This window comes from Monocercomonoides exilis (assembly GCF_001643675.1).
Source record: "Monocercomonoides exilis strain PA203 chromosome Unknown scaffold17-1647472, whole genome shotgun sequence".
Lineage (NCBI taxonomy): Eukaryota > Preaxostyla > Oxymonadida > Polymastigidae > Monocercomonoides > Monocercomonoides exilis.
The window spans coordinates 805,750-824,650 of NW_027150562.1; the positions used below are offsets into that span (position 1 = coordinate 805,750).

Sequence of the window (18,901 nt, forward strand, 5' to 3'; positions counted from 1 at the left end):
GGCAAGGTATCACATCCTTCGCCCTCCCTCTGCCACTCCCTCGCCTAGTGGAACTGCACCACACGCTGCCAGTCCCATAGTGGCAGCCAAAAGCAGATCGTTTCTACCACATTGCTCCTCTCCACCAGCAACCGCTCTGTCCTGAACAGCTCTGGTGACTCTTCTTTCTTTGTCTCTGTCAACTGGACAACCTCCACTCACCACTTCGGCCACTGCCCCTACCACTGCCCCTGCCACTACCCCCGCAGGCATCCCCGAAAGCTTTTGCACCTTATCATCCAGCGCCGACTTGTCGTCTTCACAACTGCGCTGTTTTCAGAATGAGTAAGAAGATGTCCTCGGCAAGCAGCATCACACGCATCCATCTACAGTAGGTACAGGTTGAAGAAATCTCCGCCCTCATATGCCCACAGCACTGACATTAAATATGGCAGACAGCATCAAAACAACCAACATGCGTCTCAGAAGATCCGCAGGGACAGCACCGGTGGAGTCTGCGGATAGCACACACAGAAGAGACTCCAACTCCGAGTGCGTGATCCCTTTGCACTCTACCCCCGATGAAGACGACGACGATGATGATGAAGTCGATGAAACGCCACTGCATATCGCATCATACAACGCCCTCATCGCTTCCTTTCGCTTCGCTGCCTCGGCCCGGTAGTAGTTCAGCAGAAACCCCAGAAACACTTACGTGTCTGCTTCTTTCTTCTCTGACTGTTTCTTCTCAAACTCTCCCAAAAACGTCTTGATTTTCTTCTCCGCTTCCCTTTTAAGCACGATGCTGAAGAACAAGAAGAACGACAGCTTGTCTTCATTGAACTCCTCCCTCCCAAATTCCCCAAACAGCCACATCTCAGTAAAGTTCAACAAGAAAAGCATCATCCCAATGGATCATCACCTTCTAGACAACATCGTTCTTCTTCTGATTCTCAATCGCCTCCTTGAACAGCACCTTCTGCTCTCAGATCGTCTGCTCCTTCACTTTCAACTGCGCCATCAGCTTCTTCGTTTCCTTCTCTATCTTGTTCATCTTCTGCTGCACCGTTGCATCAGCTCTTCCACCACCACCCCAGCTGCCTTTCCCACTTCTATTTGCCCCAACGCATTTCTTCTCCAATTTCTCGCTGATCATAGATCTCGTTCCATCACTTCCACCACCTCCACCACCACCGCTGTTTGCTTCTCCCAAGGCACTCACCTCACTCTCCACTTTCACAACAACCCCTTTCAAGATCGGGTCTAGCCCAAGCATCACAGCATTTCCATCATTGATGATCGATGCAATCTTCTCCTAGCACTTTTCACACTGCCCCAACAGCAAAATCAACGACGCCGAAGATGGAACCACCACAACTCCTGCAGAGGTCATAAAAGAAGGCGTGGCAAGCACAGCTGACGACCTATCAGTCACCGCATGCCATCCACACTCGCCACTCCTTCTGGCTGAGCTCATCACTTCTTCTCCTTCTCAATCCCCACACCAATCAACCTCGCCTTCTTTTTCTTCACCTCCAGCTGCTCCAGAGCTCGTTTGCATCTGAGTTGTTCTTCTCGCTCAGCTCCAGAATCATCCTCTCACGCATCTAATTGATCTTCTCCTTCTCCTGCACCTGCTCCTCTCGCCGGCTCTTCCGGTTCGATGTCTGCTCGTTGTCTCAGATCTTTTGCAGCAAAATGTTGAACTCCTAATTCCTCTTCTCCATCCTTTGCTTCGCTTTCTCGTGTTGCTCCTTCGGCTCTTGAATCTGCTGCCTCAGCTCCTCCTTCTACACCTCCAGCTCCGCCAGATGCGCCTCGTTATTCCCGCATGTCTCACTCAGCATCTGCACCGCTTTCCTCGACTGCAGCGAGTTAATCAACATCAGCTCAATCACCAAAGGCAGCAAAGACGGATAAAACAGATCACGAACGTTGGGAACGCGTTCACAACCTTCGGAGCAAAGACCAAATTGCGTACCGACTTCGCCCCCATTGACGCCGTAAGCGAAGGAAGCGTAACCACAAGTGGAAACGAAAGCATTCCCTAAAGCACCATATTATGTACCTGCAACACACGGTCTATGCAGCACCTCACTCCATGTCAGAGTGGAAATTTTCAGTGTCTTTGGCGCAGGCTGCGATTGAAACAGGAGCACCGATGGAGATATGTGCTGCGTAGACACCTCAGCTGACTCTATTATTTAAATCCGCGTCTGCCTATCGTTGATGCCCTTCGCTGCTTTCGACGTGTATGACTTTTCCTCCACCGATGCATCCGAAGGATCAATTTCAGGAGTTGAAGATGGTGCTGATGAATGCTCATTCTTTACCGTCTTCTTCTCTACGCTTCTTTGCCTACGAAATGGAGAAGCAGACCGACATACTGCTCCAGAGAAACATGGGAATTCGAAGAAGATACAAAACGTTGAAAAGACAGTTGCGTTTTATAGTGTGAAAGAGGTTTATTTGAAATCAGCTATCATACAAATTGATAGAACATCGTCGGAACAAAGAATACATTTGCGTTCAAATCAGAAAGGATCAGTTATCCATAAAAGCTATTTATTAGAGAGTTTTGAAAAAGGATGAAACAAAGTTTATTTAGGCTTTGCATTGAAAAGGAATGGAAAAGATGAGCAAAAAATATATGTGGAAACAAAAGCGACTGTTGAAATGATTCAGGATTTAAATCTGAAATCAGAACAGTATGCTTTTTTGCATTTAAAATAAAAGTGCTTTTCTGTTGAAAATGAACAGTTATTATTCGTTTTCTCAGTTGTAATTGCTGTAATAGTTCTTTGAGTTTAACTTCTTTCGTATTATTCAGAATTAATTCCCAATGCAGTAGTGGATTATCTTTGAACAAAAGTAACAAAAAAATATTCCAAGATAAGAAACTGTTTGTCTCTTCGTTTTCCAAACAAAGTGAAATGAATAAAAATAAGCAACAATTCAAAAAATCAGAATAATTATGCAAATAAATGAAAGGATAAAAACGAAAATAAATGAATTACACGTTTTGTCTCAAATAACTGAAAAAAGGATATTAACCAATGCTTATCCGACAAAAAAGTTAGAAGTTTATATGAAATCTATCTTAATGAAACTTAATACTACTGGATAAGCGGTAAAATAACAAACATGAAGTATTTCTATATATATTATGGAAACGGAATGATCAAAATATTTTGATCATTTTTGATCATTTGTGGGACAAAATTAAACTCGAGGAACTTTTCAAAAGAATTTTGCCATATGTCGAGAGTTGTTCTGTTTTTCGAAAAGCAAGACAAATTTTAAAATATTGGAAAATAAAATATGGGGAGAAATTTTTTCATTTATGTAAAAAATCATGTTTTGTTCCAAACTTATTGTTCATACATATCATAATGTATATTATATTATTATGCAAAAAAATATTTGAAATGGAATCCATAATTATAATTTATTTTAATATTTGAAAACAAGCGTGATATTTAAAGAAATAACAGAAAAAGACATGTAAAATGTGTGATTATTATTTTTGCCTTTGTATTTAGATGCGTTGAACGTGAATAGAAGTTTCATAGAATTGTCAATGCTACGGGCATTTATTTCAAATGAACGGTAAATATTTACGCAAAATTATTGTATCTGCTTTCGGATAACTTATGCATACAAACGGAAAACTCTATGAGGACATTAAAACAAAAAGATTTACGAATACAAAAAATTTTCAGGAAGGATTTTTCAGAAGAAGAAAGATAATAATCTGTTTGGAAATAATCATCTTTATTCCTTCGTCTTCTTCTTTCTCTTCATCATCTTTAACATTTTCATCATCAAAGCCAACACATCACCCAATTCATTCCTCCGCCCTCTCCAACTACAACACTTAAGCCACTATCATCGTCTGCGACTTCGCCTTTGTCTCTTCTCTTCTAGCACACTTCTGCTTCCCTGTCACTACTCTCCTTTCTCCCTGTCTTCACTCTCTCTGAGATATCTGCATTTGCTGAGAGCTCTTGTTCTTCACATACTTGTTCAGCACTTCCTGCAAATGAATTGATGGAGTATGTCTCGCTCCGTTTAATAGATGAGAAGAATGACACGACAATAATACTGCTGCTGATTGCACTTTGATGTTTCATCGTGTTAAATGGGCTTGTGCTGTTTGCAGTGGGGAAGATATCTTTTCGGAAGAAGAAGAAGGAGAAGAAGGAGAAGGAAGAGAAGAAGAAGATGGAGGAAGAGAATTTGAAATATCATCCGGAAGAAGAATGGAAGAACGATCGGGTAAAGACTCAATTGAAGGAAGAATAGAGGAAGGATCAGGAAGAGGGAGAGAAGAAGAAGAAGAAGAAGAAGAAGAAGAAGAAGAAGAAGAAGAAGAAGAAGAAGAAGAAGAATGAGAAGTTTGTGAATGTTGATAAAATTGTGAAGTGTTTTTTCGAAGGAAGAGGAAGAAAATGGTTTTCGAAAGAGGAAGGAAAAGAAGAAGGAAAAGAAGAAGAAGAAGAAGAAGAAGAAGAAGAAGAAGAAGAAGAAGAAGAAGGAGGAGGAGGAGGAGGAGGAGGAGGGGAAGGAGAAGGAGAAGGAGAAGATGATGATGAATATGCTTGTGTAACTGTGCATGCCACAACAGATAAATACACCCCCATCCACTTTTCATTCATCTCTCTGTTTTGAGTGCACAGCAACTCTTCTGGCTCGAGGAGCAGCCAGCCAAACCCAATCTGTGTCAAATACTTCTCCAAAAGCAAAAGATGTGACTTATGCTCAGCAACATCGGGACGAATGGAATAAAAACAGGACAAAGCGAGAGAACAATGGGAAGCAACGTAGCTGGGTGCTTTTGTCGAAGAAAGTTGAACACCACAAAATGACTGCGAAATGATCGTATTGAATGCATCTTCTGGTGAAATTGGAATAGATGGAAGCGAAATTGTGGAAAAGGATGAATCTGAAGCAAAAAGAGGAGTCGGCTTCGTTCCTTTCAAAATCATAAGAATGGAGAGAGAAGCAGACGCAGACGGAGATGGTACATTATACAGACAAGAAATGAGAGAAGTCAACAACGCTATTGCTTCTTCACTCGGAACCGGAGGCAGCTCATCCTGGCAAGCACTGTAACCATCCAGAGGAGCAAGATAATACAGCGACTTCACTGCAAATGTCCACTTTCCCGACTGTATTGACAGAGAAGGAGAAAGAAAGTCCTGGCAGCGCTGAGGGTTATTGGCAAGGAGGAGCAGCCAAGAGCAAACAGGAGACATAAAGCAAGCATCGCGCAGGAAGGCGAACAGAGGGACGAATTGAATGGCTCTCTTCAACTTGGCAAGCAGAAGATCGAGCAGCGATGTGAAGGAGAAGAAGAGCTGCTGGAGCAGCATGGAGAGGTGTTGCTGTGACAGAGAGGAGTCTGCTTTGGACAAATACACTGAGACTGACTTCAGAACAACCGAAGGGGCGCAGAGGAGCACGCGGAAAAATTACAGGCGCAGCTGAGTGTCTTCGCAGCGTAAGAGAAAGGCCTTCGCAATCGATGGAGCGCCTGCAATGTCTTCCGCACCTAGATTGTTCAGCTCCGCAGCAGTCATTGCATACACTGCGGTGGATGCGGTTGAACTCTTCTTGTTTTGCTTCAGGGAAAGGCAGGCGTCTCGCTCTTTCGCTTCTCCGCTGAGCAACTCAGTTGTGATGTGCTTGATCAGTTTGAACGACAAGTCTGGCGAGCTGACAAGAATCTGCTCCAACTCCATGTTCAACTGCATAAATACCGCATGATGCACTGAATGGGAGAAGGTGTGAAGCATAAAACGCACCCAGAAAAACATAAAGTCGCGAGAAAAGGTCGGATCTGCCTTTTGCACATTCGGAACACGCATAGCCATGGAAGATGATGCAGAAAAGGATGAAGATGATGAGCTTTTGCCAGCAAGTTTCGTTTTAATCAATGATGAGGTAGGTGTTGCAGATGAAGCTCCAGTTGACGATGATCTGGGATTAGTGACTGTTGTTGCTGCTTCCTCCTGTTCAGCATATTGTTCGAATCCAAACTGCTTAAACAGCCTTCTCACAAACGCAAAAAACGTGTTTGAGAAGATCTGCCTGTCTCTCACGATGCCCAGCTGCCTCACCAACACACTCTCATCCACATTGCTCATCCCGTCTGAAGACGATTTCATTGGCGAATGCTCTGTCAAAGCGGAATCTGCGAACACATCGTTATTTAAAGGAAAACGCATCTTCAGCTGAGACGAGTGGGGAGGTGGAGGATGCATTGCGAAAAGAGGAAAAGAGCCGATTGCTTGTGATACAGTTGGAGGCAGATGGCTCCCTCATGTCATTTCTTTCAGCTTTGCCTGTGGAATCTGGCTGAGTAGCTGGCGTTAGAGGCTCCAGTCGTCCACAGGCTGCTTCCTCTCGTAGATGAGGATGCATGCCGAGTACGGCTTGACCGTGTCTGCCTCGCTCAGCAGGCTCAGGCGTTTTTTCTTGAGAATCTCGGGATCAATCAGCGCGGTGTCGTACAGGAAGCTTTCGCCAAAGGCCTCTGCTTTCAATGTCTCCACAGCAGGAGAAGGGAGCAGCCTAACTCTGTCGTCGTTGAACTCATGCCACTGATGCGGCGCATCTCTTTCCCGTGCAAATGAGATGAAGTGTCCTGCATTTGCTGTCCCAGAGTGGTTGATGATGCCCTGCAGACGGTATTTGTTGTAGTTCTCCGGACGCAGCTTGTCTTTGCTTTCGTTGTTATGCGGCACCTGCAGATTCTTCAGATTCTCTTTGCGTCCAATCTTTTCCAACATGATTGCTGTGTCAGCTTTGGAAAACCGCTTCATACTGCTCAGTTTTTCTTCCCTCACCTGCATTGCCTCCCACGTAAATGGCTTAAGATCCAAGTCCTCCTCAATGGGTAACTCAAACTTGTCGTTGATATTCACTCTGTTCCCGGTCGGCGGCTGGTAGTCAAAACGCCTGAGGAGAATAACGAGTGTGTTTGGCAGGTCTCTCAGAACTGTCCGGTTGATCACATCAACATTATGATCCTTGTCACACTCTTCGCATTCGTAATTCCCAATCTTCGATCCAACTACTATCTAAGGCAACGATTCCACAAGGCTATTCTTCCCTTTCACTTTTTCCTCAAGCGCATAGAAGCCATCCGAATGCCACCGCTCGTGCCCGCATCTGCAGACATGCAGGTTCATCGTGTGGCCCTTCAAAAAGCGCCGGACATAGTTTGGAGCTGCACTTGTGTACAAATGCATCTCCAGCATGTCCACAAGACACATGAAGAACTCGTGGATGTCACAATGCACGCCATTCACCACCTTCTTCCTGTCCTGGTCGAGATACACCTCCAGAAACTGCTCAGCTTCAATGAACTCCTTCCTGTTCGGGTTGTCCTACAGCTCCCAGAAGAGATAGCGTACAGCTCTCCACACAGCGCTGTTCCGCACTTTCTCCTCCTCTGTCACGCTGCGCAGCCGCATCTCTGCCATCTTCGCCTCCAGCTCGTCTGGTGGGCGTGTGCTTGTTTCTTTGCTCTTCTTCCACTCACTCAGCACAGCTGCTTGTGAAGGTCTTGCCAGCTTCTCCAGGGCGCTTCCTTGAAACTGCTCGCCTTCCCACAGAAGAAGCGTGGAGCGCAGCTGCGTGTGCATAAACAGCTGCACAAACAGAGAGTTCATATAGCAAAGTGTGCCTGGATTCACAATGCCTCTGTATTTAACCTCTTCGCTTTTCTCAACTTTCTTCTCCTTCTTGTGCGACTTTGCAATATTCTCGGCGGGTGTGAAGTGGAAAGACGGGTATGTCTTCTTGTCGTTCATCGTCTGCGTCTCGTTCAAAAGATGCAGCAGACGCTCGGTGTTTGCCTCGTTTCCGCTGCACAACGCAGCAATCAGACTCAAAATGGCCTTTCTGCTCTCTTCGTCTGCCACAAAATGGCTCTGAATGAGTTCCACTTCTGAGTTGCTACGTGAATGAGACAAAGTCAGCTTCCTCTGCGAATCGCACCGTGCAATGTTTGAAGGCAAATATGAAGTTGAAGAAGAAGCAGAAGCAGAGGGACTGCGCATCATCTCTTTCCCAGCCATTCCTGGTGACGACGCACCCGTTGAAGCAGCAACAGCATCGAATCCAGTGACCAGCTTGTCCATCCACAGATAATGAATGAGCATCAGCCCAAAGGACTTCACAGGCAGCTTCAAGCCAACTTCTGTTTTGATCCATCTTTCCAGTTTTCTCAGGTTAATTTCTGTTGTCGGGTTGGATGCGCAATGAAGCTGAGAAAGCTCATTCAGAATGACTGTCAACGCCGCTGAGACAGGCAGAAGAGACAGCTGGCGCTTCTTTGTGAGAGTGTTCAGAGAAGACAATGAAGAGGAAGGGGAAGTGGTAGAGGAAGAAGAAGGTGATGCTCCTGACAATTCATTGATGTACTTATCATCATCATTATCATCATCATTTCCCACTAACAGATACCTCGGAACATCCATAATCACATCCGCCTGATATTTTATAACGGCGCCAAGAGACTTAGCCACCCTTGCTGGTATTATCCCTGGCCACTTCATGTTTATTTCACTATTGTTCAGTGCAGAATTCAGCAGCTCAAAGAGCGAAGAGAACAAGACAGCAACATGGCGCTTCTGCATTACCTGAGGCAAACAGGGCCTGCCGAGAACGATGGAGGCTGAGGAGATGTTCAGGAAGGAGGAGAGGAGAGAGACAAGAAGCGGCCAGTGTTGCGTGGAAGGGGAGCTGAAAGGTGAAAGAGCGTAGAGAGAATTGAAGAATGAAGAAGAAGAAGATGATGATGGAGGAGAAGGAGAAGAAACAGGTAGTGAAACAATGGCATTTAGAAAAGCAGAAGCAGAAAGTAGCTGAATTACATCAGCAGCGTCGGAGACAACGCAGAAGAAGAGAAGGAGAAATGTCTAGAAGGCGCTTGAAAGCAGAAGAGGAAGGACAGAAGAGGAGAAAGAGCGGATTATCACGACGAGCAAAGCAAACAACTGTTGAATGGTTTCTTCGTCGCTTTCTGAACAAGAAGGAAGAGTTTCAGATGAAGCAGAGTTGGACTGCTGTGAGAAATGGCCGAAGGAGGAAAACAAGGAAGAGGAGGAAGAAGATGATGATAATGAGGAGGAGGAGGAGGAGGAGACAGAATGTGAAGATAAGTCATTTGAAGAGAAGCTGACAAGAACTCTTGCTAAATCCAGATAAGATTCAATGAGTGTTGTTGATGAAACATCTGGCCTCTTTACCAAAGAATAATCAGGAGCAGATGCAGAAGAAGAGGAAGGAGAAGAAAAAGGAAATAGCAGAAGATCGAAAGTTTCCTCGAAAGGAGTGAGAAGCACACAGAACAGAGCGAAAAGCGCGCGAAAGAGAGAAAAAGAAGATGGAACTTGTGATGGACAGCGACGACACACTCGCAAAAGAGGCACAGATGATAGCGATGGCAGAGAACCCGCTTCTTGCACGCATTCTGATGCAGCTGGTGAATCAATACGGCAAAATCTAGATGATCTCCCCGAAGAAAAAGTCAGGTGTGGCCAGAGAGATAAGCGAAGGGACTATTTCTTTTGAGACGGAAAAGAAAAGCAGGCTATCTCAAATAGAAAGCGGATCAATGCAATCGATTTCGTCTGCCTCTCGTTCGTTTGATTCGCCAACTTCTTCAATTCCCAGGCAGCCTTCATCATCTTCTGCGCAAATGTCGAATTGTTTTTCTCCTTCTTCATCATTTTCACCTTTGTCTTCGTTTTTTCATTCTTCTTTTCCTTTTTCTGCTTCTTCACCTTCTCCTCCATAATCATTTTTTCATTTTTCCTTGTCTTCTCCACTTCTTGCTTCTTTATTTCTTTCAACTCCTTCAACTCCTTCCTCTTCATCCCCGGCATCACCTTCAGATGGAATATCTCCAACTTCTCAGGATTTTGAGTCTCCACCCCTTGACAAAATACACCAATTATTTTTCAAACTCAATCGGCACCTCGTTCGAGTTCCTGGTCCAAATGCCAAGGATTTTCTCATTCATAAGGAGGAGAAAATGCTCATTCATCATTGGACTCCTCGACTTCATTTGGGATGTCTTATCTTCTTTTCCCACAGACTGGACCACTTCCAATTTCACAGCAGATCCCATCAAATCGATACAATCGACATCTACAAGGATCATCTTCACAGGGTGTGTCTGTTGGGAATGTTATGCCACTGGGTGCGTCTTCTGCGTCATCTGTTTCATCTGCCTCTGTGGCTGAGCAGATTCCGTCTGTGATGCCCATCGCAAGCGTTGCTGGAAACCCTCCGCTGACAGACTTCACCATACTTCTAACACAAATGACGCAAGCTTTCCTGCCTCCTCCTTATCCCCCTCAAATAGCACCATTCTTTTCGCCTTCTGAGCTATTCAACCACACAAATCACTCATCACGCTCGACCTCTTCTGCTCTTTCATCCAATTCCTCCACGCCCTTTTCTTCTTCATAATCATCATATTCCTCCACTGCATCATCTCATCCACAAAATGAAAGCAATTTTCTTTCGAGTTCTCTGAAAACACCTCATCCAGCTGGATACCAAACTGATATGAACATCCAAAAACCATCAGCTTTCTGTTGTTTGTCTTCATCTGCAGCATCTGAATATTAAAGCATTAATAATAATTATAATAATTACTGTAATAACAACAACATAAGCAGCAAGAAGACTTCATCAACCGAAATGAGCAAAGGAAAGGAAACAGAAGCTGATGGCAACGCAAACACTCAAATCATCAACATAAACACTGCACAATCATCTCATGATTTATGATCCACTTCGCAAGAATCTTCTTCTTCTTCTTCCTTACCTTCTGCGCAACCTGCCTCCACCTTACATGATGGCCTATCCCTCAGCAGTTTATTCAGAATCGAGGAGAATTGATTAGTGTGAACAATTACACATATCTGATGAGGTTCATATTTTATCGAGAAAAAAGGAAAAAAACAAAAAGGAAATACAAATGATTCACAAATCAAAAGTGTGTTTTTATTCACTGTATTTATATTGTAATTTACATTAATTATTTAGTTTTCCATAATTTTTTCCCATCAATAGCTTGATGATTGGAAACATTACTGACTTGCCTCGTGCAAGCAAAACTCGCAAAGTGGATAAGGTTTTAGAAGCTTTGGAGGCTACTTCGCCGTCTGATCCCGTGGGGTGTTTTCTTTATTATATTTTTCACTACAAAAAAGGAAAGCCTTTCCAAGAGGCAATCCAGACCCGCTTTGAAGGTTTGCTTATATATTTTTTTTCCATTAAACAAAAAATTAAATCTATTATGTTATTATAATTATAATATTTTCCAATATCTTTTTTTAAAGAAAAATTTGCAAGTTCAATTCAAAATATCGGTGAAGTGCAGAAAAGAAGCCCCTTGAACCTTCGTGTTGAGCTTTTTCGTTGCGTTTCTTCGTCTTTTTCAATTACGGAATTGAACAAAATCGGCTGGGACATAACTCCCGGTGAATATTGCTATTCACGGTAGAAAAACAAAGCCCCAGCACCATCTACTTAACCACTTAGTGATTGCAGCGAAACAGAATTAAAAAGTTTTTTTAATCTTTATATTTTTAATAATTTTTCTTTCATTTTTCATAAAAAATACATTTTTTTGTAAATTATTAAATGAAACATGTTTTTTTGAATGATATATTTTTAGATGAAAAAGAGTTTCGAATGGCAGAAAGCTGGCTTTTTAGCCATAGCCCTTGCAGCTGCAAAAACTCTAGAAGGAAAAAAACAAGTTTGATTATTGTTTAAGTATTATTCATTAAGTTTTTTGTTTCAAAAATTTAACTTAATTACTGATGTTGAATTATTTTATTAACTTTCAGATTTCGTTACAAATGAAAAAAAACCAGAAGATATTGCGAAACGATTGAGCAATACAGTATGTTTTGAAAAAAATAAAAAAAGAAGAATTAGAAAAAGAAAATATAGAAAATAAAAAACAAAATGAAATGAAAAAAATAAAAAAAATAATTATAAAAGAAAACACAAACAATGAAAAAACAGAAACAAAAAAAAAAAAAAATAGAAAGAAGGATTAAATATAAAAGATGAAAAGATAATAAAAGATAATAATAAAAAAATTAAAAAAGAAAATAAACAATAAAAAGAAAAATTTATAAATAATAATACAAAACACAAAAAAAGTGAAACAAATATTTTTTTAAATCATTTAATCCTAAAAAGCAAATATGAAAACTCAAATTCATTCATATCAAATCAGATCATAACACCATCAACTTGTATCTATAAGAGCTCCAAGGCTGCATCGCTGTGTGCTGGGGGAGGCGTTGGGGCTGCATCGTTGTGTGCGGGGGGGAGCGTTGGAATATTGACAAAAACGAAAACAAATATTATCAAAAATGATTTTTACAATAAAATTGAAAAGAATAAAAGAAAAGATAGAAAAGAAAAATATGAGAAAAATGAAGAATATGAAAATAAAGGAAAAAATAAACATAATTTAAAAGAAAAAAATGATAATATAAAATATGCACATATAGAAAATAATAATAATAAATTATGTTTTTTTAATAATAACCATTTGAGTTATAAATTTTCTTTACAAAATTTTTATTCAAATGTTATTTTATGTCATCTTGATATTAACAATCATTCGTGCTTCCATACTTGCGCTGGTGGATTTCAGGCTGCGAGCGTAGCTGGTTCAGAAGGATTTTGGGATGTCAGAGAGGCTGGTTCAGAAGGATTTGGGGCAGCGAGCGTAGCTGGTTCAGATGGATTGGGTGCAACGAGCAAGGCCTACGTGTTTTGAGCTTGAGGTGCAAGGGATGCTTGTGGGCTTGGAGCTGGAGGTGCAAGTGATGCTGAAGTTTTTAATGATGAAACTGTTATGGGAGAAGAGTTGGATGGAGGAGAAGATGGAATGGAAGGAGAGTTGAATGATGGAGAAATTTTGATTGAAGGAGAACTGGAAGGAGGGAGGGATGTTGAAAAATTTGATGTGAATATGGAAAAGGATGTTTGTTTGTTGGAAAAGATGGAAAGAAAAAGAAAAGGCTTTAAAGTTTTTTCTCCAAATGAAAAAAGATTAATAGAAAAGACAAAAAAAGATTTATTTAATGAAATGAAGAAAGTAGTTGAAGTCAAAATGTCCTACTCAACATTTTGCAAGAAAACAAGAATTTTTAAAAAATCAAAGAAAAGGACAGATTTGTGTGAGATTTGTGAGAGAGAGATTTTTTTAGAAAAGAAAAAGAAAGAAATAGAAAGAAAAGGACTTAAATTGGGCCAAACTGAAGATGATGAATTGAATTTAATAATTCATCATTGAAAAATGGCCCAACATCAAAGAAATTTTTTTTATGAGAAGAAATAAAATTCAAAAAAAAAAGAAGTAATTATTTCAATGGATTTCAAAGAAATTTGGTGTTGAACAATTTCTAATTATGAAACCGGTTAATCATTTTTTAATAAGAAACAAATTTCACATTTGTGTTTTGTTGTTTTTAATGTTGATAATTTCGGAAATCAAAAAAAAAATTTTGTTTTAATTATTTTTCTGAAATTTTATCTCATAATTATTGTTTTGAATGTGAATGTTTGAAACAACTAAAACATTTTTTTTTTTTTTGTTAATTCCTTTAACTTTTTTTTGCGACAATGGGCCGCATTTTCGTAATTCTCATGTTTTGAATTTAATATTTTCTGATAATTCTTTTTTGTTAAAAAATTAACGTTGTTCACTTTCATTTTTTGCTGAACATCACGGAAAAAATGAATGAGATAGTGAGTTTGGTTTTTTAACAAATTTAATTAATAATAAACTTGGCAATAGAGTTTTTAAAAAAATATTTTTTATTTAATTGATTTTTTTTGTTATAATTGTAATTCTTATAATTTAACACAAATTCCGATAATTCTTCTTTTTTCATTTCTGATTCTTTAAATAGTAACTTTAATTATTCTTCTAATAATTTTTCTTCTTCTCAAAATCGGGTTAAAAAGAATAATGGAACGAAGCATTATTTTTTAAGGTTTGAATTTATTTATTTATTTATTTATTTATTTATTTATTTATTTATTTATTTATTTATTTATTTATTTATTTATTTATTTATTTATTTATTTAGTCACAAAGAATTAAAAGAAATAAATTATTATGAACTGATAATTAAAGGAATTAAAAATTATTTGTTTTTTAAAATAAATACGGGGAAACATCTCGTTTCGCCGCTCAGCTGTGAAAATCGCTCAGGTTTGTTAGAAATAGAATATAAAATCTTGAAAAAATTAGAAACAAAAAAAAAAGTAAAATTTTTGAAAGTAAAGATAATAACAAAAATGACATTTTTAATTTTGAAAAATGAAAATTCGGAAAAGGTGCGAAGAAAGTTATAGAAAATAGAATGACATTTTTGAATTTACATAAAGAAAAAGATTTTTTTAATTTGAATAATAATTTTTTTAATAATTCGATTAATTTTTCAGATTCAAATAGCTTGACATGTGAAACAGGTATGTCACAGGTGTGTAATTTAAGTTCTGAAAATTCATTTTCTGATTCATTTTCTGATAATTATTCTTTTAATAATTCTATTGATAATTCTTTTTTCAATTAAAATACTTTTTAAGCAAATTTTCATTGTATAATTTGAAAAAATAGGTATGAAGGTATGATTTTTTTTTTTTTTTTTTTTTATGACTAACTAAGTAATGAATAAAAATAAAAGTTTTATTAATTTAGAAATAACAAAATTTGTTTATGCTTATCCGATGAAACCAAATAACCTTCGGCTGAGGACTAGACTGATTCCATCCTGTTTCTTATTTCTTTTTTAATAATTGAGAAACTTGAAGGACTTGTGTCCAGAATCAGTTTCCCAGGTAAATGGATGTTTGTTATCGATTTTTAAATCAAAATAAAATTTTGTAAAATTATTTATTGAATTATTTATTTTTATGTTCAAATTTTTTATCTAAATTACGGGTGGAACAAAATTTGGAAAAAGAAAATTTCGCCCCATATCGTTGATAATAATAATAATATTATAGGATATGTGATCAAAACAAAAAAATTGAAAAAAATAAAGTGAAGCAATTTTTATTATTCCGATCGATTTAGGCAATTAAAAATTATGATATTTCTCAATTATAAATTCAAAATTACAAAAACGAAGCAGAAAAAATGGTTCAATTCAGACCTATGTCTTCTTTTGTCATGCCAGAGAAGTATATTGAAAAGTTATTTTTATTCAATTTTCGAATGAAATAAAAATTTCATATTTTCTTCAAATTTCTGTTCCCACTCACCAAATTTCGCTGTCATGAAAGCAAAATCTTGATAATTTTAAGATTTCCATCTTTGTGAAGTTTCGTATGTTAGAACAGAAATATGATCAAAATATGAATATTTTGATTTATTTGAAAATTAAACATTTGCGACTTTTCAATAAAATTTAGACACATTTTAATAAAAGTGCCTAAAGTCTAATATTTTGTCCCAAATTTCCTGAAAAAAAAAAACAAATTTGTCCACGCAATTGAATAAAAAACGCACAAAATATTGATTTAATAAGCAATTTAAAATATGAAAGTCGTATGTGAATAGAGTAAACTAAGATGCTGATTCTTGTCCCATATCCTGCAAGAAACTGTGCTCGACCGGTCACAGCACAGTTTCAGGATGGAATCAGCCTAGCCCCGATTTTTTCCATTCAAATGGAAAAAATGTGAAGAACTTCATAGCATTTGTTCAAAACAAAAGCACAAAGCTTGAGCAACAGATCACAAAAAAACTCCTCACTGTTTAGAATTACTTAAGGAATAGAAACAACAAAACAGTAACTCAAGGTTTATCAAAAAAACAATTATTATCTAATAATCTTCTCACTATAAATAATTTTGCAGTGTAATTTCCAATATTCTCTTCTGCTGAATTGGCGGAACTCTTTTGATATATTTTTTTTAATAAACTCATTTCTCACGCTTTTTTTTTGAAATTCACCAAAAAAGATCCTTCACAGTTATCTGGCGAAGAAACTGATCGATATATTTGATTCACTCTTTTCTCGTAGAACAGTAAAGTCTTTATCGAATTGATTTCCAATTTTTTCCATAAGATTTTATAACTTGGATTATATCTATAAAGAATAAAATATAAGAGTTTTGAAGTTAATTGTCATTATTTACAAAAAATAATATTAACCACAAGAAATAACAAACTTGAGAAAATGACGAACAATTTTGTGAGAATTGTTTGACATTGAATTTTCCTGAATTACACCATCATGAGGGTGTTCTTCAAAAAACACAATGAGATCAACGATATTTTGGATTACTGTTTCGCTGAACAGATGAATGTTCATTGTGTTTGTTAAACATCTAAATTTCACATCTCATACGCATTTTCCGTGTTTTTCACAGAAAAATGGCAATGTCGAAAACTTTCCGTGAACAACTGCAGAATAATCAAATAGTATAAAATACATAACTTATCTATTCCTGAAGTGTGGTCAAGTGTCACACTCAAAATGAAATTTTTTCTTTTTTGACAGCATGAGTTTATTGAAAATTTGGGTCAAGCATTCAATAACGAAGCGATAGTCATGTGAGAGAATGCTTGAAAGGAAGTTGAAGATATGCTTCGTCTTGTTTTTGTTTTCGTCCATTGTATAGACAAATATACAGAAAAAAAACACTTCATTCCTGTGATGAAAGTCCTTGCTGATCTTGTTTCTTCTGAGAGGAAGGGACTAATTTTCTTTAAAATCGAATAACACGAGCGGATCGAATATTGATTGATTCTCTTTCGAAAGACGATAATTACGTTGCTAATTCGTTGCAAGTTTTCTGTGATCCTCCATTCCCTTCAATGTATCTTTGTCTTTTTCTGAAAGCTGTTCGGATTTTGTTCTCAAGAATTCTTCTCTCTTTTTTATATGGGTTATTCTTTTTTGAAAGTCGCAAATGTTTAATATCTGGGTGAAATAAAATTGAACCCAGATATAAAACATTTTATTCAATTAAACCATTTAAAATTTCCACAATGTACACATTCTCGCATCCATTTGGTTTTCATGTTCCAATATGCAAAATGATTTTGATTGATCATTCAATTGCAAAAAATGATCAAATAAGGAACAATATTATTTAACAAGAATATTAAACGTTTGCGACTTTTCAAAAAGAATAACCCACATAAATGTGAAAAAATAAATGTTGATTCCACTTCTGAAAAGATGGAATAAATGATGGAGACTGCATTTAAGTGATAAGAATAATTTCTCTTTTTTTCACTTGAGCATGTTTCCACATCACATTCTAAGAGCCATTTTTCACATGACTTAAGATCTTCTCTTTAGCATTCTTGTTGATGACAGAGATCTTTTCATCGTTGAACAATAACAAACTGTTGTTTTGGAATGTTTATAACTCTTTGTAGCTTTTTGAATGGCAGATGGAACAAAAATTACCATTTTCTTTTTCTCCTTTTTGAAATAACACTGCAATCAAATTTAAATTAATAGCATTTGAGTCATTATTCGAGGATGTAACTATTTTCCCATCTATGTTTTGAAATGATAAAATTGTGTAAACATTCGTCGGACAAGTGTTTGAATCAAGCAGTGTTTCAAATGAAATTGATAAAATGCGTGAAAATTGACAGATAGATGGAGTTGTCAATTGATGCATGTTTTTTGAACAACACTCGCAGAAGGCATTTCAATTATTAATATTATCCTCACTTATTTCAAACGATTCGTTGAAAGACTTCAATAAATCATTTCCATTCAGCCTCAGAATAGGAGTTGTTTTTACAACACCTTCATACCGATGAAAACATTCGATGCAAACCCGAGGAAAACATAATATCTGTTCCATTTGACTTTGAAATGAAGGATAAATTGATGATATATCGTCATAAAGACTCAGAAATGTTTCATAGAACTCGTGTAGAATGTCAGTTCGAAGGTGATGTGTTTTTTCCCATTTTTTAACAAAATTCGAAGTCCATTTCGATGTGTGATTAGATTTATTATTCTTTGGTTTTGAGTGCTGAGGATTCACCAAGAAAGATAAACTATTCTGAATAATTGATAAACTACCTTTCCTCATTTTGCATTTATCGGAATGGAAAAAAATAGAACGAAACAGCTGAATTGTCGCGGCCAAGAAACAAGTATTTCTTTTATTGGGTAAAGGATAAAATTGGGGATAGCATTATCGCAGTTCTTTTTATTCATTGTTTGCTTTAAAGAAGAAGATTGATTCAACACTCTCTCACATATATATATATATATCTTTTTGTAAACCTTCCGCATTTTCTTCTGAATCGTATTCGATGGCAACGTAGTGAGGTTCATCGATGGGCTCCGTTGGATTGGCTCGTTGCTTAGTAAAAGTCGCATCTCTTTCATCTTCCTGGTTTTGATTGTTAAATCCAGGTATCGAAATAAACTTGGGCTCATCTGGATCCGTTGCAAAGTTTTCAGAAGAAGCTTCATGATTTTCTGTTGATATACATGTCATCTTCATTTTGAAAATCTGTTGTTGAAAAATCTGATACATATATTTCCTGAAAGAAATTTTCAAGGAAGTCCACATCTATATCCATTCCTTCTTCGCCATTTGAGATGGAGAAATTGTCATCAATAATTGTCGGAATATCTTGAATTTTATTATAAAAAATAGAAGACAAATATTATCAAAATAGAAATCAATTCAAATAGATAAAGAAAACAGTAATAGAATTAAACCTATACGAACATGTTTTGATAGATAAATATCTTCACACAATTCTGTGGAATTTTCATTAAGGAACAGGGGAAAAGCTTGTTCATCAGCAGAACTTAATTCTAAAAATAAAAGAACCAGAAAATTATAAATCATAAGACAAAAATCAAAA

At 37.5% G+C, this 18,901-nt stretch overlaps 9 protein-coding genes across 9 annotated transcripts; 4 read left to right on the forward strand and 5 right to left on the reverse strand.

Moving 5' to 3' along the window:
- Positions 1-9: 9 nt before the first annotated feature.
- MONOS_15038 (uncharacterized protein) lies at positions 10-252 on the reverse strand (the record flags this gene model as incomplete). The annotated part of the gene is made up of 1 exon (XM_067867888.1): positions 10-252. One exon carries the CDS (start codon positions 250-252, stop codon positions 10-12), a length of 243 nt encoding a protein of 80 aa, XP_067729239.1.
- Positions 253-427: 175 nt separating this feature from the next.
- MONOS_15039 (uncharacterized protein) lies at positions 428-664 on the forward strand (the record flags this gene model as incomplete). The annotated part of the gene is made up of 1 exon (XM_067867889.1): positions 428-664. One exon carries the CDS (start codon positions 428-430, stop codon positions 662-664), a length of 237 nt encoding a protein of 78 aa, XP_067729240.1.
- A 300-nt stretch (positions 665-964) lies between these two features.
- Positions 965-1,255, reverse strand: MONOS_15040 (uncharacterized protein; the record flags this gene model as incomplete). The annotated part of the gene is made up of 1 exon (XM_067867891.1): positions 965-1,255. One exon carries the CDS (start codon positions 1,253-1,255, stop codon positions 965-967), a length of 291 nt encoding a protein of 96 aa, XP_067729241.1.
- Positions 1,256-4,103: 2,848 nt separating this feature from the next.
- MONOS_15041 (uncharacterized protein) lies at positions 4,104-4,373 on the forward strand (the record flags this gene model as incomplete). The annotated part of the gene is made up of 1 exon (XM_067867892.1): positions 4,104-4,373. One exon carries the CDS (start codon positions 4,104-4,106, stop codon positions 4,371-4,373), a length of 270 nt encoding a protein of 89 aa, XP_067729242.1.
- A 481-nt stretch (positions 4,374-4,854) lies between these two features.
- MONOS_15042 (uncharacterized protein) lies at positions 4,855-5,094 on the forward strand (the record flags this gene model as incomplete). The annotated part of the gene is made up of 1 exon (XM_067867893.1): positions 4,855-5,094. One exon carries the CDS (start codon positions 4,855-4,857, stop codon positions 5,092-5,094), a length of 240 nt encoding a protein of 79 aa, XP_067729243.1.
- Positions 5,095-5,453: 359 nt separating this feature from the next.
- On the reverse strand, positions 5,454-6,245 carry MONOS_15043 (uncharacterized protein; the record flags this gene model as incomplete). Its single annotated transcript, XM_067867894.1, has 1 exon — positions 5,454-6,245. One exon carries the CDS (start codon positions 6,243-6,245, stop codon positions 5,454-5,456), a length of 792 nt encoding a protein of 263 aa, XP_067729244.1.
- A 108-nt stretch (positions 6,246-6,353) lies between these two features.
- Positions 6,354-7,259, reverse strand: MONOS_15044 (putative Ubiquitin carboxyl-terminal hydrolase family protein; the record flags this gene model as incomplete). The annotated part of the gene is made up of 2 exons (XM_067867895.1): positions 6,354-7,064; positions 7,164-7,259. 2 exons carry the CDS (start codon positions 7,257-7,259, stop codon positions 6,354-6,356), a joined length of 807 nt encoding a protein of 268 aa, XP_067729245.1.
- Positions 7,260-7,373: 114 nt separating this feature from the next.
- Positions 7,374-8,627, reverse strand: MONOS_15045 (uncharacterized protein; the record flags this gene model as incomplete). Its single annotated transcript, XM_067867896.1, has 1 exon — positions 7,374-8,627. The coding sequence occupies one exon, from the start codon at positions 8,625-8,627 to the stop codon at positions 7,374-7,376; it is 1,254 nt and encodes a 417-aa protein (XP_067729246.1).
- Positions 8,628-10,065: 1,438 nt separating this feature from the next.
- On the forward strand, positions 10,066-10,467 carry MONOS_15046 (uncharacterized protein; the record flags this gene model as incomplete). Its single annotated transcript, XM_067867897.1, has 1 exon — positions 10,066-10,467. The coding sequence occupies one exon, from the start codon at positions 10,066-10,068 to the stop codon at positions 10,465-10,467; it is 402 nt and encodes a 133-aa protein (XP_067729247.1).
- Positions 10,468-18,901: the final 8,434 nt, after the last annotated feature.